This window comes from Elephas maximus, chromosome 1, assembly GCF_024166365.1.
Source record: "Elephas maximus indicus isolate mEleMax1 chromosome 1, mEleMax1 primary haplotype, whole genome shotgun sequence".
NCBI lineage: Eukaryota > Metazoa > Chordata > Mammalia > Proboscidea > Elephantidae > Elephas > Elephas maximus.
In genome coordinates, this window is record NC_064819.1 from 136,638,849 (window position 1) to 136,665,714 (window position 26,866).

Consider the following 26,866-nt stretch of genomic DNA (forward strand, 5'->3'; position numbering starts at 1 on the left):
TTATCTCAGGCCCCAGTTGATCTGTCCTTGTGAGCCCAGCTCCAGCTGGGTCACATTCTCTATACTCAAGGACAGGGAATGATGACTCCAGTATTATTTCCTAAATCACTATAAATTGATAGCTTTTTTGCTCTGAGCCATTCTCTTGAGGATGTGCCCAACCTGAGGCCACTTCAAATTAAATTTCTGAAAAATTTCAGACTTACACATGTAGCATGAGTTAGCCAAAACCTTGCATAAAGTCTGGCTTGTGGTAATTAATTATCAGGTCAAAACATACCTGAGAAAGGCAACCACAAAACAAGTTCCTTTGATGTTTCCATCTGGATGACAAAGTTTATTTCTGATTTAGTTTTATGTTGGAGGTATGGTCACTTGGTGTCCCAGCTTTGTGCAGGGCTCTCCTATTAAGTTTCCTACATTTGGCAGATCTTGAGTTGTATTTGCTGCCCCCCATGCCAACTTCAGAACAGAATCACAAAGTTTTAAGGCTTAGTAGAATCTGCCAAGATGAGTCCGTTTTGACACTCAGTTATCTCCCAGGCTTCCTGGTTTTACTTTGGATTGGAGGGGCCGTGAGTTGAATACAGGCTCCAACATTGCTAGGTCTGTGACTGAATGTACTTAAACTCTCTGTACTCTAAATAGTGGTGATGGTTGCACAACGCTGTGAATGTCATTAATGCCACTGAATTGTTAACTTAAAAATGGTTAAAAAGGTGTGTTTTCTGTTATATATATTTTACCACAGTAAAAAGAACAAAACTCTTTGTACCCCATGGTAAGGATATAGTACCAAGAAGACCTCCCAGGTATCATATGCTTCCATTTTCTCTGCTGAGCACTGGAGGAACCAGTCTGAAGAGGCTTTGGACTCAGGCAATAGAGTTTGTGAGTGAATTGCTCTTTAATTTCTCATTGAGAATCTTTGTCTTCCAGTACTTCCATTCTTGGTCTAATCTTCAGCTCTAACGTGGAATCCTCTAGACAGTGAAAAATGGTACAAAGCATAATAAAGACATTAATCTTTTTGTACCAAATAACATCAAAATGCATAAATCATAGATTATTTTTTTAGATGGTTAAATGAGGAAAATATTCTACAGTAGTAAGAAGATATTTAACCAATCAGTGTCAAGCCAGGAGCTATCATTGCAAAAAAGGAATATAATAAAGGCCTAACCGTTCTGAAGTATAGAGGACATTCTTCTAATGTTCAGGAAGCATGCCTCTGATGTTTAGGATTCATTTCATGCCTTTTTATTCCTCCAGTTCTCCTTTACTGCTTTCTTTTGCATTAAGTGAATATTTTCTAATGTATCATTTTAATTTGTATAATGATTTTTCACTTATTTTTGAGTTTTTAAAAATTTTTTTTAGTGGTTGCCCTAAGGTTTACTATATACATCTTAGCTTATAAGAATAAGCTTCAGATTTATAAAAGCTTAATTCCAGTGAAATATAAAAATGTTATTTTTGTATAGCTCTATTCTCTTTTCATCCTTTTGAGGTATTATTATTGTACATATTATATCTGTTCATGTTACAAATCCAACAATACATTGTTATAACTGATTTAGAAAATAATATTGGAATTATTATTCCCTGTCCTTGAGCATACAGAATGTGACCCATCTGAAGCTGGGCCCACAAGGACTCACAAGGACATATCAGCTGGGCTCTGATATAAAGACAATAAAAAAAAAAAAATAGATAGGACAATCTTAGAAATTATCTCTTAGGGAAGAAAAATATCTTTTAGGGAACTTGTCACATAAAGCCAATCAAACAGAACAGAAAAGACTTTCCACTCTTATCTTTTTTTATTAACATTTAGTGAATAGAAATTTGTTGGACCAATGAAGACCCTCCTGACTGTTACTGAAACCTGTACCAATGATTGTTAAGAAAGACAATTCAAAATGTGAGATCACAGTTTCTAGCCAATCTGTGAAAAGATGAAGTTTTAGATGATTCTACCCATTTTTATACTTAATATATACTGACGATTCTGTAACCTTCCTCGGACTCAGGCAGACATTAGCTCTGGCAGCATGCTTGTCCGCTTCCTACTTTTATCTTTTTGGATATATGCCAAATAAAACTTTGTTTTTGCTTTACTAAACTTTGTGATGTTTTTTCCCCTACAACATAACTCTTACCTTATTACCATGCATAGTCATTTCCTTAGGGCAATAAAGCTTTACTCCCACCCATTTTCTTTGTGATATCACTGGCAAATATATTACACATATATTACATTTCTGTATGTTATAGGTCAACAATCCAAAATATACTTATTATTTTATACAGGCCCCCGTATTCTCAGCAACCTCACCCAAGGAAGACCCTCTGTTCTAAAAGTAGGCGCTCAAGGAGTCCTGACTTCCCATTTGCCATAGACTCAGCAGAAGGCAGGATGGAAACACTGACTTCCTGCTGGTCCCAGGAAGAAAGCCCTCTGACTGGGAGCCCGGGGTGGGGGTGGGGATGGGGGGGCAGTATTCTTGGCTGCAGCAGTGTGGAGTAGAGTCTCTGCCTTGCTGAGCTAGGAGAGGAGAGGGAGCTGACTTCGTTCAAATACCACAGATTCTTACCTTTCTTGCCAAGTTTTTACAGATTTTGTTGAATAGATGTTTCTTCACTTGGTGTTTGCTCTTGGGACCATTTCTAGAAAATTTAAATGGTTATTGTGTGTGTGCGTTCTGGGAAATTTCTTGAATTATTTCTTTAAAAATTTCCTCCCCAACATTTTCTCTTTTCTACTTTCTGAAATCTCTGTTAGTTGATTGCTATGTTTTATCTTCTAGACTGTTGCTGGAATTTTTTATTTATTTCTTCTTTACTATTTTATAAATCTCTCTTGATCTTTAGATGTTCTCTAAGCTGCTGTTCTCATTTTATGAATATAATGTCTTATTTTTCCAAAGATATGAATTATAATCTGTTCAGTACACTGTTTTTGTTTTCACAGATTTTTTTTTTTTTTTGTCTGTTTTGCCCCTTTCATGCTAGAGGTTCTTGAACACCTGCTCATTAAAATATAGCTGTTCAAGTTTAAGAGTGGAGCTTTTAAAAACTTAACTGACAGCTTTGTGAGCATGGGTTCAGCCTTGTTGACTGTATAATAATCTATCTCAATGATTTATAAACTTCAGCTTCATCAAAATCAGCTGGAGGGCATGTTAAATTGCTGGGCTAACCTACTCCTCCCTGCTGCAACGGTGAGGGTAACCACTTAAGAGAATTTCTCTCTTCTGTTGATGACCTGGCCAAAATCAGTATCAGGTTTTGTTTGTCTTTTCTTGAACTCATTTTCAGTGTTGTTGTTGTCAGGTGTGGGTCAAGTCAGTTCTGACTCATCGTGACCCTGGGTACAACTAAACAAAACTGTCCTGAGCCATCCTCACAATCCTTGCTGTTTGAGCCCACTGTTGCAGCCACTGTGTCAGTCCATCTCCTTGAGGGACTTCCTCTTTTTCCCTGACTCTCTACTTTGAAAAAAGAGGAACTATCCATATTTCTACCTGGTATCAACCTGTGTCCCAGCATTCTGTGAGCCAGTGGGGACAGGGCTGTTGTATTAATCTTCTTGTCATTATAGCATCTAGCTCTTACAGGAGCTCTGGTGGGAAAATGGTTATGAGCACTGCTGCTAACCAAAACGTCGACAGTTTGAATCCACCAGCCGCTCCTTGGAAACCCTATGGGGGCAGTTCTACTCTGTCCTGTAGGGTTGCTATGAGTCAGAATCAATTAGACAGCAACAGGTTTAGCTCCTATAAGACCAGTTGGGCTGAGTCCAGAACCTTCCTGGCTGTTCCTATCTTTTTCACATAGGCTTTGTGTCAGGTTGGGAGAGTCTTTCTGCCTCTTACACAGACTTTCAACTAATTCTTCTCCTACCCTTATTTCCGCCTTTAGAGATATACTTGATGCCTCATTCCTGAGCTATATGTGATTCTACAGCACAAATCCTCCCTGAGCTGGTGGCCAGCAGGGCCCCAGGGCATCCCTGCGGCTGCAGCACCATTGGCAGAGAGCCTCTATAATGAGACCCCGTGGGGCCTTAGGACCAACTTGGTTCCCAAAACCCTGGTCAGCAATCACCTTGACCTCCTGCGTTTTGAACCAAGACCTTGCCAGAGGACAGGCTCCACCGGCTTGTTTCTGGAGAGCCCCTCCTTTGCTCGAAGTAGTCCTGGGCTCTCTTCAAAGCTAGCGGCCTCAGGGACACTGATTTGTGTCTCCATACGCCAAAGGCTGAAACTGCCGGGGCTAGCCAGAAAATGTGAGGGAAACTGACCCAACCATACAAGGGTGGGGGGCTCAGGCAGAGCTACAGTGCCTCCCCGGCCTCCTTCCCACACCGAAAGGAGGGTTCTGCACGTCAAATATCGCCCCTCTCCACCGCTCTCCAGTCCAAGAGCAACTGGGACACAGAACTTTGGGAATGAAACAAACACTTAAAATTATAACTTCAAGAATCAAAGCACCTGGATGTGAAACACACCAAAGGGTTATCTTGTTTCAGAAAAAAGGATGCTGAGAGAACTGAAGAGACTTTCCTGAAGTCATCCACCCCTTAATATCAGAGCAAGAACTAGTGCTCTCCACCTTAAAATTTCTTTATAACCATATATTTAATAGGATTCAGGTGTTTTCCTAGTTAGTCTGAAGAGATGGTCTCTACAATCCTTTAGTCCACGGAAGAGAAATAGTATAGATGAATGATGATTGTTTCAACGCCACCTCTTGCTGCCTTTCCAGGTGGGAAATTGGCTGCTAGTGGGCTGTTCTATGTCCTTGGCCCTTTTCTCTTCTTTCCAAGTGAAGGATGAGGGAAGACATTTAGGATTTTGAGAAGTGGATCCTTGTGTACCATCAGAGGAGATAATGATAGGATATTGGCTTCATCCTATAATTTGAATCAAATTATATTTTATTTGACAGTCTTTTTACATTCTGTGTTATGAAGTTTGTGGCAATTTCCTCATAGATTGTTTTGCTTTCATTTAATTTCCAGGAACCTCTTGACTTAATATTCATGTGTTTTAAATTTCATGTTACATGCTTCTAATTCATGCTTACAAAATATTTTTACTTGCGTTTTTCATGTTCCTTTATTCCCCTTCCAGAGTATTTGCCTGTAATTTAGCCCTTTTCATATTGCATTTGCTCAGTTTAATATTTTTTCCACTACCATTTATTTCATTCTTTCTCATTTTCTAGCCTTTCACTTATGCTTGATCTCAGTAGTAACTCCTAGGTGATTTTGTATTTCTACCCCCTTTCTCTACTCCCCTTTGACTTAGGCCTCCATATTATCACTTGTTTCCTCCCCTGAGCCTCAACAATGTTTTGTACTCTCTCTCACACACACATACACACTCCAGGATCTCTGGACATTCCTACTTCTCTCTCTCTCTCATTCTTCCCATGCAATGGCTTCTTGCTGAATAGAGACTTGTCCCCAGGGGAAAATGGGCAGTGGCTTGGCTCATTTGGATGTGGGAAGGCTTATCTCTGCCTGGATGGGGGGCTGGGAGGGAATTCTTTGCTCATATTTAAGTAGATGGAATATAATGTGTTTGCTGTATTATAAGAATACTCAATTCTGCTACAGAAAAATAAATAGCATCCAACATTCAGGAGGCACCAAATGTTCATGCCTTAAATCTGCCACCCGTTGGTAACATCCATTCTGATCCCAAGTGTCCTCTGCCCAGACATGAAATAAAATCCCTAGCCACTCAGCAGGTTATCAGCAAGTTACAGCTGTGGCCAGGAGTATTTGCTTCTGCATCTCTCAAGTAGAACAGCATGTAATTGACTTTAGGCACCTTCCTTTGCTGAGCCTGCTTGCTCAAACCTCAAAGGCTGGTGGTGCAAGAGAGAGAGACAAGACATACGAACATTGAATAATGCAGGATTCGGGTACGGTCTGCATCCATCCTGCCTGCAGTCTAACCTAAGTATGTTAGCCTATTCCATTTCTCTTTTCACTTACTTCTCACTGAAATTTTTTAATTGATTCAGTAACCTGTGTGCTTTGAGGATCATTTGTTCTGTCCCATGACCTCTGGGACATCCAGCCTGGTAGTGTACATAGAGCTACCACTGCATCCAAGTACACTGCCACTGCGATGCAAATAGGATACAGTTAAAAGGTATCCCAACTAGATTATAAGAAATGTCCTTCCAAATCAAAGAAATATTCAAGAAGGACCACTTCAACCCCAGAGGACTATTAGAAACTGACTCATGGTATAGAAAAAAGGATACAGCAAGAGATTCTGAAATAACATTCAAGAGGTAGACTGCCATGTGTGTTTCTTGCGTTAAGAATATTCAATTCTGCTATAATGAGCAAGGATTTAAAGGAAAACAAACATAATGAGAGAAATGAAAAAAATTCAAAACATGAATGAAAAGAGAAAAATGGAGCAAATACCAGCACCTGCTGTCCCACACATTCCTGCCCTACTCCCAGCCACTGTAGGGCTTTACGGTGAACAAAGGCAGTAGTGAGGAAAACATAGGAAGGATGCTAGCAAAGGAGCCTGATGGAGAGTTGGAGAAACCACCAGATAGATTAAATCCCCCTTCAATCTGAAAATTAGAAAAAAAAAATAATAAAAAATAATCAGGTAAATCAGAGCAGGACTGTAGCATGGGATTTCAAAGCACATGCCATTTAAAGGGCCAGGCATCCAATTTCAGTGATGGAGTCTGTGTAAAGAACAATCCTGATGTCTCAGTCATCTAGAGCTGCTATAACAGAACTACCACAAGTGGATGGCTTTAACAAAGAGAAATTTATTCTCTCACAGTCAAGTAGGCTACAAGTCCAAATTCAGGGCGTCAGCTCCAGGGGAATGCTTTCTCTCTCTGTTGACTCTGGAGGAAGGTCCTTGTGATGCATGAGTCTTCCCTTCGGTCTGGGAGCATCTCAGCGCAGAAACCTTAGGCCCAAAGGATGCGCTCTGCTCCTGGCACTGCTTTCTTGGTGGCATGAGTGAGGTCCCTAGGTCTCTCTGCTGGCTTCTCTCTTTTATACCTCAAAAGAGATTGGCTTAAGATACTACCTAATCTTGTAGACCTCGTCACTATAACTGCCACTAATTCATCTTATTACCTCAGAGTGATAGGATTTACAACACATATGGAAATCAAATCATAAGATAAAATGGTAGACAATCATATAAGGGAATCATGACCTAGGCAAGTTGACACGTTTTGGGGGGACACAATTCAATCCATGACACCTGATTTAAAGGGACATTCTTCCAAACATACACTTTTGGAAAAGAAAAGGGAGGAAGAAGAGTCCTTTGGTAATTGGGTGGTGAATGGAGAAAACAAGGGGAAAAAAAAAAAAAAGAAAATTTGGAGCCCTGCAAAACAAAAAGAACCACATAATTGGAGTGCCCACAACCTCTCACTCCTTACCAGAACAAAAGAACAGATGTCCTAAACTATATGGACTTTGCTAGACTGACAGAAAAGGACATCATTAAACTAAGAATATTGTAAAACACCTCCACATCACAAAAAATGGACTTGAGGAAAGTAAAATCCATAGATAACAATTGCATAAAATAAGAACATGAAATTTCACACACATCACCGAGGAAAATCTTCCCTAACAGCACCCTCCAAGAAAAAAACATGAAGCAGAAGGAAACTGTAAGTCTATACTTCAAACAAAATTAAAAATACAGAAGTATTTGAAACCATGAAAAGCCACCTTGAATCTGAAATTCAAATTAAGGCAAGAATGGGGGGAGGGGGGCACCTATGAGAAACGAAAAAAAAAAAAGTTGATTTAACTCAGGAAAGAAATGGAAGAAAATTATTTCAGAAATTAATAATAAATTACAAGGTACCTAAAGAATAGACTCAAATGAAAACAGACTCAATGGGACGGATTGACACAATACCTGCAACAATGGGCTTAAACATACCAATAAAGAAGATGGCACACGACCCGGCAACATTTCATTCTGTTTATACATAAGATCAACATGAATTGGAGTTGCTGAAGTGGCAACTACTATGGCAACAAAATATTAAGAAAATCCAGTCTCACACAGATACATAGATAATTGTGGACATTTTTCTTTTTACTATATCAAAACTCAACAAGTGGTAATTTCTTAAATGTTCTAAATGTTAGTTACAATATGGAATCTGTATCCATATCAATGAACTTTTCATAATGTGATATTAAATTCCATTGGTCTAGCTTGCACTTTGAATGGATCTTCTACTTATGAATGCTTTTGTAACATCATTCATTGGCCATTTGGAAAATACCAGTTTGCAAAGATACGCAGATGTTCCAAACTGACTCATTTAATCACACACACACACACACACAAATCACATTCATTAGTATCACTACCAATCTCATCAGTAAAATCTAAAGATTGGGAAGCTGTCAAGAATATAGTGGTAGATAAAAATTTTCCCAAATTCTAGTTTTTGCTGGAAAGTTTGAGTTTTATCAGGGCAATACTGTCAGTTGTTTTCCTTGAAGTAACAGGCTTACATTCATTTTTCAGAAAATATCTGCTAAATAACCAAGTCTGAAAAACCAGTTTGTCAGTCATTCTTTCAAGTAAAGTGGTGTTCCATGAAAAAAGTGACTAGCTCATAATTCACAACAATGGTACAGATGTTTTTCCTTTACTTAACCTTCCTACTTTGGAAGAAATCATTGTGCATAGGGTTGTTTCCAAGATCCTTTGACCACATGATATTTTTTTCCAGTGAGTCACATATTGTGGAACTCTTGTTCCACAAAACACTAGTTAAATAGCATAGCCATATGTTGTTATTGTGTGCTGTCGTGTTGATTCTGACTTACAGTGACCCTTTATAACAGAGTAGAACTAGCCCATAGGGTTTTCTAGGCTGTAATCTTTACATGAGCAGATTGCCAGGTCTTTTCTCCCATGGAGCAGCTGGCGGGTTTGAACCACTGACCCTTCAGTTAGCAGCCAAGAGCTTAACCACTGCACTACCAGGGCTTCTTAACATAGCCATAGACTTAGTTTAGAAAGGGCGTGATGAGTAGTTACAGCAGGGTAGGCAACTCCTTGGAGCTCCTCATCCTGGTGACAGAATTCCAGAAATTTATCTGCTGGCATCAAGACTCTGTGATTTCTATACACAGCCTAGTGGCCAGAGATGATCATTTCCTCACAGATGACTTTTTTAGTAAAGGGCCAGGAAGTAAATGTTTCAGGCTTTGTAGGCCACATGATCTCTGTGACAACCGCTAAACTCTACTTTTATAGGGCAAAAAAAGCCATAAATAATACAAATGAGTGTGGCTGTGTTCCAATACAACTTTATTTGCAAAAAAAAAAATATGCTGCACGCTGGATTTGTCCCATAGGCCATAGTTTGCAGACCCCTGATGGAGGGTAACAGTAATACGAACTATCTACTTGGTAGGGGTGTAAACTGTTATGACTTTGGAAACTTTATCTTCTAGAATTGAACACCCTATCACTCAGCAACTTTACTCCTAAATATTTATGTGACAGAAATGCACCAAAAGACATGGATAACAGTGTTCTTTGTGGTGTTATACAAAAATGAAAATAAAAAACAGAAGCAAGCAAATGTTCATCTATATTGGAATGGATAAAAGTGGCAGATCTATACACTAGGATACTATAACCCAAAAACCCAGTGCCGTCGAGTCGATTCCGACTCAGATACTATACACCAATGAAAATGAATAGATTAGTACTCCAACATGAGTCTCATAAAGTTGAGCTAAAGAATACTGTTTCTATTTATATGAAACTGAAAACAGGAAAAGAGGGAAAGGGCAAAGGGAGGCTTGATTTGGGTGGTGATTACAGAATTAACTTCACCCTTATGACATGTCCACTCTTCAATAGGTAGATTAAATTTATTTTAAAAAGATTTTAGAGATTTTAGTGATCAAGTAAGATTAGCACGTAGCCTCAATGAAGGCTGTATTTATCTACACTTTAAAACCTTATGCCAGAGAGGCTATAGAAAACAGAGTAAGTGCCCAGAACACAAGAGATAACAATGATTAAGAAGGAAGACAAGTAGGCCCAGGTTCACTCATAAGATTTGGAATTGTGGCCACTTGGATTTCAGGCTGTTAGTCTTTGAGGACTGCATTCAGGCCTTGGAGTCTTACTTTGGACACCTTGAGTAAAATGGCCAGTGAGAAGAAATGAAGTTCAAGACCATACACTGGTAAACCCAACCATTGGAAGCTGGTTGAAGAAATGTCTCAGATAGGGAGGAAAGGCTGAGAGAGTTCTCACTTTGCCAACAGCTGCAGAGGTTCAATAAGATGGAGGCAGACACGACTTTGCAGAAGTTAGGGGTCAGCATGGGCTGAGGAAGTCGGAGCGGCCAATGCAGACTCTTGGTAACCCGGATGTTCAGGAAAAGATGGGGCAAGTAAGACCAAAGGCCAAGGAAATGTTTTTTTTTTTTTTTAAAGAAAGATTTTCTTTAGCCTACAACGCAAGACTCAGTGGAAATACTTTAAGTTGATGAGAAACAGGTGGCAGAGTTAGTTTTGAAGAAAATTTGAAAGGATACTTGTAAATCTTAAGTAGAACAAACCTAATGCGCCTCATTGATTTCTTAGGAATGGGAATCTTAAGGGATGTGTATCAACTGCCTCCATTTTCTTGGTCAGGCAGTTGGTAAAATCATCTAAAATGTTTAAAGAATTAATACCAATCCTTTACAAACTCTTCCGAAAAGTAGAAGCGGAAGGAACATTTCCCAAATCATTTTACAAGGCCAGCATTATCCTAACACAGGTAGTATCCGACTTACTACGTATTTGAGTTATGACAAACCACTTAAGACCACCCTTTTTTTCCTGTAGATGTTATCATTAGTAATATGTACTACATAGTGTTGCAGCATGTAATTTGCTGATACCATTCTCAGATGTTCACTCGCAGATGCTCAATTTTATGATTTACTATTGAAAACACGGCCATATAGATGTAGTTTTCTCAACTAAATCAGGGGCTTCAGTTGGGTGAAAACATGGACCCACATGCTAATCGCTTTGCTAAAGTCAACAGGCAGATTCAGGAAGCAGCGAGATTGTTACTACAAAATAGATGAAGAAAAAAAGGAAAGGACCATACAAACAACTCTCACTAATTTTCTGACTAGAAAACACCATCCCCATTCCCAGGAATAATCCAGAACCTTCCACAAGTGGAGTTATTACTGCAAATGGCAAAATGCCAAAATCGTCCAACTCTTCACCGTCAGACTAAATTTTTATGATTTCTGTATTTTTTTTATGTATGTATTAAAGTGTATCTGTAAACTTACATGTAATATTTCCAACCCCCAAAGACAAGTAAAGATTGGATTTATAAAGATACTGGTAAAAGGCAATAATGAAAACTAAAAAAAAAAGATATTAGACTCACATCAGAACAGACGTAAAGTTGTTGGAACAGAACCTCTTTGTAAGTCACGGACTACCTGTACCATAACCAAAGACCTCCCAAGAAAACTACAGACCAGTAGTTCTCATAAAAAGACAAAAAAAATAATAACCCTCAACAAAAAATGAGCCAACTGAAAATCTAGCAACATATAGGAGCCTCTGAAATTACTGCTCTGAAATAATCCTTAAACCCTAAACTATAATTATCCCCAGAAGTCTTAATACCAAACAATATTTTAGCTAGTAAAACATGTCTGCCTTGAGCATTATGCTCTCTTAAGATCTATATGGGATCAAATTGACAACAGCAACTCAAAAGATTAGATGGGAACATTAGAGGGCAGTGAGTTTATGTTAATGGTCGAGGAATAACTCAGAAAAAGAAGGTGAGAATGGTTTGTACAACTCGTAGAATGTAATCAATGTCATGGGACTGTACATGTAGAAACTGCTGAATTGGTGTATGTTTTGCTGTGTATATTATAAACAAAATAAATAAAAAAATTTAAAAGTCAATTAAATGTCCATCAATAGTGTCCATTTGGATAAACAAATGTGGTATATGCATACAATAGAATATTATTCAGCCATAAAGAAAAATAAAATTCTGATATATACTACAAAATGAATACACCTTGAAAACATGTTGAGTGAAGTTAGTCATAAAAGGACAAACGTTGTGTGACACCACTTATATGAAATATCTAGAATAGGCAAATAAATAGAGACCAAAGTTTATTATCTGGTTACCAGGGGCTGGAGGGATGAAGGGAGGGGCGGGGAGTTAAAGGGGTATAGAGTTTCTGTTTGGAGTGATGAAAACCTTTTGGAAATGTATAGTGGTGATGGCTACAGGACATGGCAAATATAATTAATGTCACTGAACACTTAAAAATGGTTAAAATAGCAACTTTTTGTTATATTTTACAAGAAAAAATTTTCAAAAGTCAATACGCCATATTAATAGAAAACCATATGATCGTTTCAATAGACACAGAAATTCACTCGACAAAATCTAACATCCATTCATGATAAAAACATTCACTACACTAGTAGAACAGAACTTCCTCAACCTAATGAAGGCTTTTTTTTTTTAATAATTTTTATTGTGCTTTAAGTGAAAGTCTACAAATTAAGTCAGTCCCTCACACAAAAACTTATATATACCTTGCTACACACTCCTAATTACTCTCCCCCTAATGAGACAGCCCAGTCTCTCCCTCCACTCTTTTCGTGTCCATTTTGCCAGCTTCTAACCCCCTCCACCCTCTCATCTCTCCTCCAGGCAGGAGATGCCAACATAGTTTCAAGTGTCCACCTGATCCAAGAAGCTCACTCCTCACCAGCATCCCTCTCCAGTCCACTGTCCAGTCCAATCCATGTCTGAAGAGTTGGCTTCGGGAATGGTTCCTGTCCTGGGCCAACAGAAGGTCTAGGGGCCATGACCACCGGGGTCCTTCTAGTCTCAGTCAGACCATTAAGTCTGGTCTTTTTATGAGAATTTGGGGTCTGTATCCCATTGCTCTCTTGCTCCCTCAGGGGTTCTCTGTTGTGTTCCCTGTCAGGGCAGTCATTGGTTGTAGCCAGGCACCATCTAGTTCTTCTGGTCTCAGGATGATGTAGTCTCTGGTTCATATGGCCCTTTCTGTCTCTTGGGCTCGCAATTGCCTTGTGTCCTTGGTGTTCTTCATTCTCCTTTGATGCAACCAATTGATGCATCTTAGATGGGTGCTTGCTAGCGTTTAAGACCTCTGACGCCACTCTTCAGAGTGGGATGCAGAGTGTTTTCTAAATAGATTTTATTATGCCAATTGACTTAGATGTCCCCTGAATGTCAGGAACAAGACAAGGATGCCTGCTCTCACCACTATTACTCAACACTCTACTGGAGACTCTAGCCCATGTAATCAGGCAAGAAAAAAAGTCATGCAGATTGAAAATAAGAAGACTGTCTTTACTCACAAATGATATGATTATATACGCATAAAATCGTAAAGAATACACACAAAAAAACTATTAGGAAAAATGAGTTCAGTAACGCTGTATAAAAATAAATATTTGTGTATACTAGCAATGAACAATACAAAAATGATGTTTAGAAAATATTTTTATATCATAATAGCATTAAAATTTAGGAACACTTAGTCCAATCATAATGGCATTAAAACAGGAACAAATTTAGCAAAAGTATAAGACTACAAAATATTTTAAAAACTACAAAACATTGCTGAAAGAAATTAAAGATCTAAATAAATGGAAAGACAGTCTATGTTCATGGATTAGAAGACTCAATTTTTAAAAATGTTCTTGAATGTCTACAATGAAAAAGATTACTTGAACCCTCATATACTGCTTGTGGGAATATAAAATCATACAGCCACCTTGGGAAAGCTTGCCTGTTCCTACCATATGGCCATTCCTAGGTATCTACCCAAGAGAAATGAAAACGAAGTCTTGTAAGCAAATGTTTACAGCATTTTCCATGATATCTAAAAAGTGAAAACCCAAATATCCATTAACTGGTGAAGGAATAAAGAACATGTGACCTATGCATACAGTGGAACACTCTTTGGCAATAAAAAGGCAGATGCATGCTACAACATGGATGAACCTTGAAAACATGCTAAGTGAAAGAAGCCAGACACAAAAGACCACATATCCTATGAGATGAAATCTTCCTACTTAGAGAAAGAGGATTAGTAGTTACTTTTTTTTTTGGCTAGGGAGGGGAATGACTGCAAATGGGCAGGGAGTTTCTTCTTAGAGTGAAGGAAATGCTCAAAAATTAGATGGTGGTGATGACTGCACAACTCTACAGATTCCTAAAACCACTGTACACCTTACAAAGAACTGGCAGGAGTCTGGAGTCCAAAATGTCTGCACACGCTATGCTGGCAAAACACGAGTCATCTATACACCCCAGTTTCCATATAACTCAAAATGATCTTTTTGCTTTAGGAGTTTTCTCAGTGATGGAAGGAACACTGGAGATCATTTACCCTCTAGGTCACCCAGAGAAGTTTCTTACCTGGCACTTTTTGGCAAAATAATTTTCCTTCCACTCAACAACGAAGGAGTGAAATTTCTTTATTAATGGATTACAATCTTTAAAACAAGCTCTTATTAATAATACACAGAGGGAGGACAGGTATATTCTGTGATAGAACTCTAAATTAGGCTTAGGCTTCCTAATACCCAGGCGTCTGCACCCACATAGCCCAGCCACTCTCACTTTCTGCTGACATCAGCGTCAGGATTCGGGAACGGCCCTGGCAGCCTGGGGATTTCTTGCCAGCAACTGCCATTGACAATCTTCAAGGCTTCCACTAGCTTTTCTTTCTCTGCAACTGAAGGTAAAAATACTGAATTTGCCACAGTGCCCAGGTCAAAGCACATTCCAGGCATGTCAAAAATCCCTCACAGGGGAGCCAGGGAGGGGGTGCCTGGCCTCACTCTTGTTCCTTGGAGCTGGATTGTGCACGTGGTGGGAACCCTTTGAGGTGGGACGCGGAGAGACAGATACACCACACCTGTTTCTCCCCTTTCATATTACCTAGTTACTAGAACTTCAGGGTGCCGACAAATGGAATTTCCCTAACCAGAGTGAGGCTAGATCAGGACTCTAGAAAGCTCCAGAAGCAAGGGAAAAAGGAACAGGGTTTCCCCACCCCGCCCCTCGCTCTCGGATTTGCTCAGGTGCAGGGAGCCTGCAGAGGTCCCTCCTATTCCCGGGTGACTTACCGACGTGGAGCCATCTTCGTTGGCAATAGATATTCGCCTCCACCAGCTCCTTCTTCTCCTGCGATCCGAAGATGGAGATCCTGGCCATGCCTTTGGGGTCCAGGATTTGAACTTGCAGCAGTGTCTCGGTTGATTGCTCGATGCCAGGGATGTCTTTCCCCTCAGTACCTGGGTCGGGAGCGCGCGGGCGAGAGCACGTTGAGAAGGGGGGAGCCCCGAGAGGAGGAGGAGGAGGAGTGGAGGGGAAGCAGAGGGAGAGCGGGTGTGAGCAAGCCTGGTGGAGGACGGACCCCATCCGAGCACTCACCAAAGATCTTCTCCACTTGCCACGCGGGTACGTCACACACCGCCGGGTTTTCCAGGTGCTCCTTTTGGAACCAGTTGGGAAGGACGCGCAAATCGACACGTCCAGGGCACAGGAAGACAGGAAGATTCTCTCCCTCCATCTCCTCCTGGGGCGTGGCCGCCGCAGTCGCCGCCAACAGTTCTTTCTCTTCTACCTTCCGCGTCTCTTCTCTCAACGCTGCCGCAGCCCCCTCCTCCTTCTCCTGGGTGTGGGACGAACCCGTTTCCCCCTGGCTAATGTTGGACTCCATATCTTATGGGAACACAGAAAGCCCTCGTATGTCTTAAAATGCTGGGCATTTTAAACTCAGCGGACTTGAGCACGCTCCCGGGCTGGCCAATCCCGCAGCCCAGGGCGGCAGCCCAGCCCCTCTGCGTTCCGAGGATTCCGCGCATTCGCCGCGGCTCGCGGTGGGCGCGCCACCTGCGTGCGGAACTACCGTGCCGCGCGCAGTGCACTGAAGGCGTTCCAGTGCCGGGCCTCGGCGCGTGCGCGCGTTAGTGCGGCTGTGGGCCCACTACACCAGCGGCGGGATTACGTGAATTTCCAATACCCTGTTTTCTCTGAACCCACAGGAGCTGCCAAGACAGTCCTCCCAACCTTCGCGCAAAGTAACGTGACACAGTGCTCATATTCTCTTTTGTGGACCTTGGAGGGCAAAGTGATTAAAAGAACGGCTTGTTCGGCCTCTGTCTCCACAGATAGGTTGCAAGTCTTTGAGAACAGGAACCACTTCTTATTTATGTCGGAATTGCTAAATACAGTGCCTACCACAAAATATTTATGGAAAGAACTAGAGCAATCTGGATGTGAGTTCTAGCTTTGCCGCTTATTGTATTTGTAACTTTGAGCGGTTTAATTACCTTGTGCCTCTGTTGCCTCACCTGTAAAATATGGACAATAAAATTAATACTTATCTTGTAAGATTGTTCAGAAGAGTAAATGAGTTAATGCATGCAAAGAACTCAGCACAATTCATGGTGCATAGTTTTTTCCTGGCTCAATAAAAATTCTGCACCAAGATGTACTTGCATATTTAGATTCTCCAGTACTCTGCAGTTAAAGTCTAAGTGGCACAAAAGCTTTGCTCTGGATGACTAACCTAAAGGTTGGTGTTGGAACCAACCCATTGGTGCCATAGAGGAGAAGCCTGGAGATTTGCTTCCGTAAAGATTACAGCCAAGAAAACTGTATAGAGCAGTTGTCCTCTGGGGTCGCTGTAAGTGGAATCCACTCCTGAGCAACAGGTTCCGTGTGTGTGTGTGTGTGTGTGTGTGTGTGTGTGTGTGTTTAAATAGCTCTGGATTCTGCTCCACTTCCTCTCCACCTCTCCTTTTCCTTCCCCTAACCAGTTGTGTGACCTTGGGCAAAGTGTCTAACCTCTCAGTTCCTCACTTTTCATCTGTAAATTTGGGACAATACTAATAATACCTATGTCCTAGAGTTGTGAGGATTAAATGAGTTAATATGTATAAAGCCCTTTATTGTGCCAAGCCAAATAGTGAACACTCAGTGTTAGGGTTGCCATGAGTCCGGATCTACTCCATAGCAACTGGTTTATTATTATTACTATTTACATACAAAAAACTTCTTTATATGTTATGAATATTTCTATTAGAGGAGAACCTAAGATTTGGAATTATGAATTGAAAGATCACAAACATGATTTTATTCTCCTTTATACCAAAAAAAACCCAAACGCGGTGCTGTCAAGTCGATTCCGACTCATAGCAACCCTATAAGACAGAGTAGAACTGCCCCGTAGAGTTTCCAAGGAGTGCCTGGTGGATTCGAACTGCTGACCCTTTGGCTAGCAGCCGAAGCACTTAACCACTACGCCACCAGGGTTTCCATTTTCCTTTATAGGTTGCTTTTTTTGTTTTTGCAATTTTATTTGTATCAAATTATGAGAATAATAAAGACAGAATGTATTGAATATATCCAACTCCCTACCTAGCACCTGCACTATAATCAGTGTCTCTCCTTTAACCTGCTTCTCACAGCTGTCCTTCTGTAGTGTTCTCCCTCTCAGTAAAGAGCATCACCACTCATCTGGTTGATGTCTTTTTGTCCCACATTTCACACCCATGGATTCTGTCAACTCTACCTTTAAAATATATCTCAAATAAGACTACTTTTATCCTCCACTGCTAAGAAATTAGTCCAAGCCACCATCATCATCCCTTGCCACTGCAATAGCCTTCTCATGGTCTTACAGCCACCTAAATTATAACTTTTCCATCAAATCAAAATCTTTACACTCTATTCTTCTTACAGCTGCCTGTAAAAATGGCCGGGTGGAGGCACCTGACCTCCTCATTTAACTTCACAAGGTGGGAGGAGAATCGTTATCAGCAGCAACAGCCCAAGGCTGATTCCTATGAGGGGAGGTCAAACAGGCCTCCTCCCTCCAACCTTTTTACCAATTCAGACACCAACCATCCCTCCTACAGCACTCTCTACTCCTCTGCTGGGTTCGTAATTCATTGCAGTGGCCACACAGAACTCAGTGACTATACTCACAGTTATGGGGTTTATTAGGGAAGTAACAGGATACAGTTCAGGTTCAGGAATGCTCAGGATACTGTCCTTCCATCGGGACAGCTTCTTCACAGCCATGCCACAGGCAGGCCTCCCCCCTGGCGCTTGGTGCCTCTGCCTGGCCTTTGCCCTGCTCAGGCAAGTGTTACAAAGCTCTTTAGCTCTGCCAGTAAGTGCCCAGAGGCACCCCACTCTACCAACAAGCATCTTGCCCAAAGGCACTCAGGTCCCTCGCTCCATGGGTCAGCATACCCAACACACCACCCCCTACCGATCTCCTGGTTCTGCTGCCTCTGCTGCCACCCCTTCTCACTATCTTCAAGGTTACAGCTCTCTCTCTGCCTTCTGGTTCTAGGAGCTTCTCAGCACAGGGACCCCAAATCCAGAGGACACACTCCACTCCTGGCTCTTCTTGATGGTCTTGAGGACCCCCATCCGTGCTCTGGAATTGGCTGTCTTTTAAGCCTAACCGGATGGCAAAATCGATCAATCCCCTTTTTAGAGTTCCATTCACCTTATTTGCATGGTCCTGCTCCCACAAGAGTGCCATGCACCTTATTTGCATTATTAGCAATGCTGTCCAATTCCTTTGGTGGGCCATAAGCACCTTATTTGCATAGTCCCACACAATGATTGTGTGGGACTCACAAAGACTATGGGTAAAAGGGCCATATTAAGTAATTCACTGCATCACACTGCCAGAGTGATCCTTTGAAAATTTAAGTGAAATCATGTCAGTTTCCTTGCCTTTGTGGAACAGGATAGGAAGTCCAGAAACTGATACGGATAAAAAAAAAATAATTAAGTATATAATTAAACTGTCACTTTAAAACAGTGATGGGACACTGGCTATTTTGAAAATGAAATTGGATGCCTATCTGACACATATAAAAAAATTTCCAGAAAGACGATGAAAATTTTGCATATTTTTAAAAGCAGTGCTGGGAGAATATACAGATGAATGCTTGTATGGTTTGAGGGTAAAGAGAACCTTCCTAATCATGACTCCAAAGGCTGTTACCATAAAATGATTATTTTGACTAATTAGAATTAAGACTTCTATGGGAAGAAAAAAGATCCCGTATGCCCTAGCCCTGAAAATGTAACAAATTATAAACAGCATATATAGTGACAAGGAAACCCTGATGGTGTAGTTGTTAAGAGCTACAGCTGCTAACCAAAAGGTCGGCAGTTCGAATCCACCAGGCACTCCTTGGAAACCCAATGGGGCAGTTATGAGTTGGAATTGACTCGATGGCAAGGGATTTGTTTTTTGCTTTTTTATAGTGACAAAGAGTTATATTTTTTAATAACATGAGAAAATGCTTATTTTATAAATTTAAGGGGAAAAGTCAGAGTGCAAAACTGAATATGCAGTATGGCCCCAGAAATTAGCCTAGAAAAAAAGCTTAGAAGGAATAAATTTACCTCTGGGTTATATTTTTTATTACTTTTCCAAATTGTATGCAATGAACACAGTATCACTTCTATAACCAGCTTAAAGCTTCATAAAAATTAGTATCCTAATTTAGGGGAAACGATAGAGTCACATTATTATTATTATTCCTGGAGAAAGGAATTGGAGCTTGAGGCTGACATCCTCATTCTTTTGGAAGTGCATCCATGAGCCTTTGCGAAACAAAGTGGTGCATCAGAAAATGCTTAGCTTCAGCATCCCAGAGACCTTGGTTTCCAAATACTGAAATCTCCCTGAACCTCAGTTTTTTCATCTGTGAAGTGGGGCTACCCACACCCACCTTACAGTTTTGTAAAATCACATGAGAAGATTAGCCTGGCCAGTTGCAGGTGCTCAACATATGATAATACCATCATCCCTGGTCCAAGGGATAAGTGAAACCCTACGGAATCTGTTTTATAAAATCATGGTTACCACTGAATTCGCACATGTTCACGTGGAAATTGCTTATCCCGTAACCCCGAGAGCGAAGAGCGGTGTTTGCCGCCCCCTTGTGGGAACTTGGCTCTTTGCCCGTAGGGTCCGGGAGTGAGAGGTTCTTTGAAGGGCGGGAGCATCTTTGGGAAGCAACGTTGCGGACCCACCCAGAAGGGCGCCGGGGGGCAATAGCGAGGGGAGGTGGCGATCCCGCCCGGGACCTGGGGGATTGGCTTCTGCCGCGCCGTGGTGGGGGCGGGCCATCGAGCACCCTAGCCAATTCAGATGAGGCAGCACCGAGGGGGCGTGGGGATCTTCCTAAATCGCCCAGCAGCCGAAAGAGAAAGTCGTGGGCTGGTACTTCTCAGGTTAAGAGGGTGCAGGGGAGATGGCGCCGGGGGAAGGGGTAGGTGGATTCAGCCTCTACCTCCCAAGCCGGAGGAGTCCTGGTCCAGCTCCGGACCTAGAGGTCACCTCTCTCCAGCCACAGCCTCTGTGTCTGCAGAATGAAACCGCACGGTCGAGGAATCTTCCAGTCAACGGCAGGCGTGAACTGCCTTTTCATCATCTTCGGTGTCTGGAGGGGAAAAGTAGGTGGGGTGGTATACCGGACCTTAAAGCTCCACAGTCATACCGACGTGCTTAATGAATGCGCTAGAGTCCTAGACCTAGTAGGGATCTAGGGTAAGAGGTATTTCATTGCAAGAGGCTCAGTGTCAAAAACCGGGGCGGGGGGGGGGGGAGCATTTTGCTGTATTTTATGAAAAATTTTTAAATTTAGAAAAGTTCAAGGATTTGTGTTACCTGGAATCATCATTTTGGAAATGCCTTTCCTCACCGCCCCTAACCACGGGAGAAAAGGGAGACTCAATAAAGTGTTTGCTAATCAGCAGCCCAAGCGCAAGGAACTAGCTGATCCAATTAAAAACAAAACGGAACCAAGGAACTTGAGTGACACAATATTCTTTCCATCATGAATGTTATCATAGAAAATGAAGATTAAATACGTAATTTATTTGTTTTTATATCTTTCCTGGGTGCTTCCACAGCACTTTATTTACAATTCTCCAGAGAAGATGGCATTAGAGTTATTATAGTTAAGTGGATATGAGTTAACCCATTCAACCCAGAATGGACCAGGTCTTGCACTTTTTTTTCTTTCAATCCGTGGCACCGACCGTCATGCCTAGCATTGTAATACCTGTTGCCAAATGGATTCTGACACAAAGCAACCCTATAGGACAGAGTAAATCTACTCCATAGGGTTTCCAAGCCTGTAATCTGTCAGTTTGTCATACTGTGGTGGCTTTTGTGTTGCTGTGTTTCGAATACCAGCAGGGTCACCCATGGTGGACAGGTTTCAGCAGAGCTTCCAGACCAAGACAGACTAGGAAGACGGAGCTGGCGGTTTACTTCTGAAAAAATTGGCCAGAGAAAACCTTATGAATAGCAGCAGAACATTTTCTGGTATAGTGCCAGAAGATGAGCCCCTCAGGCTGGAAGGCACTTAAAATATGACTGGGGAAGAGCTGCCTTCTCAGAGTAGGGAAAAAAAAAAAAAAAAGCCAAGCCATTGCCCTTGAGTCAATCCTGACTCATAGTTACCCTGTAGGACAGAGTAGAAGTACTCCATAGGGTCTCCAAGGAGCAGCGGGTGAATTTGAATTATCAGTCTTTTAGTTACCAGCCAAGCTCCTAACCACTGCGACACCAGTGCTCACCTCAAAGTAGAGTCAAACCTTAATGACAAAGATGAAGTCAAGTTTTCAAGACCTACATTTGCTGAGGTGGCATGACTCAAAATGAGAAGAAACAGCTGCAAACATTCATTAATAATAGGAACATGAAATGTACGAAGTATGAATCTAGGAAAATTAGAAGTCGTCAAAATTAAATGGAACACATAAAGATTGATAACCTAGGCATTAGTGAGCTGAAATGGACTAGTATTGGCCATTTTGAATCAGACAATCACATGGTCTTCTATGCCAGGAATGACAAATTGAAGAGGAATGGCATCGCATTTATTTTCAAAAAGAACTTTTCAAGATCTACCCTGCAGAAGTACGATGCTGTTGGTGATAGGATAATATCCATACTCCTACAAGGAAGACCAGTTAATGCTACTGTTATTCAAATTTAAGCACCAACCGCTAATGCTAAAGATAAGGAAACTGAAGATTTTTACCAACTTCTGCAGGAAGCATCAAAAGAAGATGGAAGGAATACAGAGCCACTGTACCAAAAACAATTGGTCAATGTTCAACCATTTCAGGAGGTAGCATATGATCAAGAATCAATGGTATTGAAGGAAGAAATCCAAGCTGCACTGAAGGGAGTGGTGAAAAACAAGGCTCTAAGAACCGACAGAATGCCAACTGAGATGTTTCAGTAAACAGATGCAGCATTGGAGATGCTGACTTGTCTACCAAGAAATTTGGAAGACAGCTTCCTGGCCAACCAACCGGAAAAGATCCATATTTGTGTCCACTCCAAAGAAAGGTGATACAAAAGAATACAGAAATTACTGAACAATATCATTAATATCACACACAAGAAAAATTTTGCTGAAGATTATTCAAAAGCAGTTGCAGCAGTACATCAACAGGGAACTGCCAGAAGTTCAAACTGGATTCAGAAGAGGATGTAGAACGAAGGATATCATTGCTGATGTCACATGGATCTTGGCTGAAAGCAAAGAATACCAAAAAAGACATTTACCTGTGTTTTATTGACTATGCAAAGGCATTCGACCATGTGAATCATAACAAATTATGGATAACATTTTGAAGAATGGAAATTCCAGAACACTTGATTATGCTCATGAGGAACCCGTACATAGACCAAGTGGGAGCTGTTCAAACAGAACAAGGGGATACCACATGGTTTAAAGTCAGGAAGGGTGTGCATCAGGGTTGTATCCTTTCACCATACTTACTCAATCTCTATGTTGAGCAAATAACCTCAGAAGCTGGACTATGTGAAGAAGAATGGAGCATCAGGATTGGAGGAAAAGTCATTAACAACCTGTGATACGCAGATAACACAATCTTATTGAAAGTGAAGAGGACTTGAAGTAATTACGAATATCAAAGACTAGAGCCTTCAGTATGGCTTACACCTCAACGTGAAGAAAACAAAAATTTTCACACTGGACCAACAAGCAACAGCATGATAAATGGAGAAAACATTGAAGTTGTCAAGGATTTTAACTTACTTATACCCACAATCAATGCCCATGGAAGCAGCAGTAAAGAAATCAAAGGACATATTACATCGGGCAAATCCGCTGCAAAAGACCTCTTTAAAGTATTAAAAAAAAAAACAAAGATGTCACTTTTAGGACTAAGCTGCACCGAATTCAAGCCATGGTATTTTCAGTTGCTTCATATTTATGTGAAAGCTGGACAATGTGTAAGAAAGAAGAACTGATACTCTTGAATTATGGTGTTGGCAAAGCATATCGAATATACTATGCCAGAAGAATGAACGAGTCTGTCTTGGAAGAAGTACAACCAGAATGCTCCTTAGAAGCAAAGATGGAGACTTCATCTTATGTACTTTGGACATGTTATCAGGAGGGACCAGTCCCCGGAGAAGGACATCATGCTTAATGAAGTAGAGCATCAGCAAAAAAGGGGGAAGACCCTCAATGAGATGGATTAACACAGTGGTTGCAACAATGGGCTCAAATATAGCAATGATTGTGAGGATCGCACAGGACCAGGCAGTGTTTATCTTGTACATAGGGTCGCTATGATTTGGAATTAACTTGATGGCACCTAAAAACAACAACAATCTTTAAGGAAGCAGATCGCCACATCTTTCTACTGCAGAGCAGCTTGGTGGGTTCAAATTTGGACCTTTCTGTTGGCCACTTACAGTGCTTAACCACTGCGCCACCAGGGCTCCTTAGCACTGTAATAGTTTGAATTGAAATTTTTTCAGGAAATTTGAAGATCCTAATCAAAGCACCCCCACGTGTCTATCAGTTTGTCGTACTGTGGGGGCATGGGTGTTGCTGTGATGCTGGAAGCTATGCCACCAGTATTCAGATTCCAGCAGGGTCACCCATGGAAGACAGGTTTCAGCTGAGCTTCCAGACTAAGACAGACTAGGAAGAAGGACCTGGCAGTCTACTTCTGAAAAGTATTAGCCAGTGAAAACCTTATGAATAGCAGCGGAACATTCTCTGACATAGTGCTGGAAGATGACCCCCCCAGGTTGGAAGCCACTCAGAAGATGACTGGGGAAGAGCTGCCTCCTCAAAGTAGAGTCGACCTTAATGACGTGGATGGAGTAAAGCTTCCAGGACCTTCATTTGCTGATATGGCACAACTCAAAATGAGAAGAAACAGCTGCAAACATCCATTAATAAACAGAGCCTGGAATGCATGAAATGTGAATCTAGGAAAATTAGAAATCATCTGAAATGAAATGGACGCATAAATATCGATATCCTAGGCATTGGTGAACTGAAATGGACTGGTATTGGCCATTTTGAATCCGACGATCATGTAGTCTACTATGCTGGGAATCACAACTTGGAGAGGAATGGTGTTGCATTCACCGTCAAAAAGAACATTTCAAGATCTATCCTGAAGTACAATGCTGTCAGTGATACGATAATATCCATACACCTACAAGAAAGACCAGTTAATATGACTATTATTCAAATATACGCACCAACCACTAGGGCCAAAGATGAGGAAACAGAAGATTTTTATCAGCTGCTGCAGTCTGAAATTGATCGAACATGCAATCAAGATGCATTGATGATTACTGGTGATTTTAATGCAAAAGTTGGAAACAAAGAAGAAGGATCAGTAGTTGGAAAATATAGCCTTGGTGATAGAAACTATGCTGGAGATCGAATGATAGAATTTTGCAAGATCAACGACTTCTTCATTGCAAATACCTTCTTTCACTAACATAAACGGCGACTATATACATGGACCTCGCCAGATGGTACACACAGAAATCAAATTGACTACATTTGTGGAAAGAGACAATGGAAAAGCTCAATATCATCAGTCAGAACAAGGCCAGGGGCCGACTATGGAATAGACCATCAATTGCTCATATGCAAGTTCAAGCTGAAACTGAAGAAAATCAGAGCAAGTCCACGAGAGCCAAAATATGACCTTGAATATAACCCACCTGAATTTAGAGACCATCTGAAGGCTAGATTTGGCACATTGAACACTAGTGACCGCAGACCAGACGAGTTGTGGAATGACATCGACATCATCCATGAAGAAAGCAAGCGGTCACTGAAAAGGCAGGAAAGAAAGAAAAGACCAAGATGGATGTCGGAGGAAACTCTGAAACTTGCTCTTGAATGTCGAGCAGCTAAAGCAAAAGGAAGAATTGATGAAGTAAAAGAACTGAACAGAAGATTTCAAAGGGCATCTCGAGAAGACAAAGTAAAAGTATAATGGCATGTGCAAAGACCTGGAAATGGAATACCAAAAGGGGAGAACACGCTTGGTGTTTCTCAAGCTGAAAGAACTGAAGAAAAAATTCAAGCCTCGAGTTGCCATAGTGAAGGATTCTATGGGGAAGATATTAAGTGACGCAGGAAGCATCAAAAGAAGATGGAAGGAATACACAGAGTCATTATGCCAAAAAGAACTAGTCGATATTCAACCATTTCAAAAGGTAGCATATGATCAGGAACCGATGGTACTGAAGGAAGATGTCCAAGCTGCTCTGAAGGCACTGGCAAAAAACAAGGCTCCAGGAATTGATGGAATATCAACTGAGATGTTTCAACAAACAATGCAGCGCTGGAGGTGCTCACTCGTCTATGCCAAGAAATATGGAAGACAGCTTCCTGGCCAGCTGACTGGAAGAGATCCATATTTATGCCTATTCCCAAGAAAGGAGATCCAACCGAATGTAGAAATTATAGAACAATATCATGAATATCACACGCAAGCAAAATTTTGCTGAAGATCATTCAAAAATGGCTGCAGCAGTATATCGACAGGGAACTGCCAGAAATTCAGGCCAGTTTCAGAAGACAACGTGGAACCAGGGATATCATTGCTGATGTCAGATGGATCCTGGCTGAAAGCAGAGAATACCAGAAGGATGTTTACCTGTGTTTTATTGACTATGCAAAGGCATTTGACTGTGTGGATCATAACAAACTATGGATAACATTCCGAAGAATGGGAATTCCAGAACGCTTAGACTGTTCTCATGAGGAACTTGTACATAGATCAAGAGGCAGTTGTTCGGACAGAATAAGGGGATACTGCATGGTTTAAAGTCAAGAAAGGTATGCGCCAGGGCTGTATTCTTTCACCATACCTATTCAATCCGTATGCTGAGCAAATAATCCAAGAAGCTGGACTCTATGAAGAAGAATGGGGCGTCAGGATTGGAGGAAGACTCATTAACAACCTGCATTATGCAGACGACACAACCTTCTTTTGCTGAAAGTGAAGAGGACCTGAAGCACTTACTAATGAAGATCAAAGACCACAGCCTTCAGTATGGATTGCACCTCAACATAAAGAAAACAAAAATCCTCACAATGGGACCAAAGATCAACATCATGATAAACAGAGAAAAGATTGAAGTTGTCAAGGATTTCATTTTACTTGGATCCACAATCAACAGCCATGGAAGCAGCAGTCAAGAAATCAAAAGACGCATTGCATTGGGTAAATCTGCAGCAAAGGACCTCTTTAAAGGGTTGAAGAGCAAAGATGTCACCTTGAAGACTAAGGTGTGCCTGACCCAAGCCATGGTATTTTCAATCGCATCATATGTGTGTGAAACCTGGACAATGGATAAGGAAGACCAAAGAAGAATTGATGCCTTTGAATTGTGGTGGTGGCAAAGAATA

General features: G+C 41.2%; 2 protein-coding genes across 4 annotated transcripts in view; both read right to left on the bottom strand.

Moving 5' to 3' along the window:
• Nucleotides 1-350: 350 nt before the first annotated feature.
• Nucleotides 351-26,866, bottom strand: part of CGAS (cyclic GMP-AMP synthase) — a 115,071-nt gene continuing 88,555 nt past the window's right edge. The window contains exons 5-6 of one of the 3 annotated variants that reach the window (XM_049895511.1): nt 2,598-2,670; nt 351-983 (exon numbers count right to left, since the gene is read on the bottom strand). In XM_049895511.1, the coding sequence (XP_049751468.1) occupies nt 969-983; nt 2,598-2,670 (88 nt within the window). In that variant the 3' untranslated portion in view covers nt 351-968. Of the gene's footprint in view, nt 984-2,508; nt 2,671-20,131; nt 20,585-26,866 lie in introns of those variants that run through there. The other 2 variants (XM_049895500.1, XM_049895530.1) reach the window with 2 other exon arrangements.
• Nucleotides 14,609-17,097, bottom strand: LOC126082728 (oocyte-expressed protein homolog). The gene is made up of 3 exons (XM_049895595.1): nt 15,534-17,097; nt 15,227-15,394; nt 14,609-14,832 (listed from the first exon to the last, which is right to left on the bottom strand). Exons 1-3 carry the CDS (start codon nt 15,820-15,822, stop codon nt 14,714-14,716), a joined length of 576 nt encoding a protein of 191 aa, XP_049751552.1. The 5' UTR covers nt 15,823-17,097; the 3' UTR covers nt 14,609-14,713.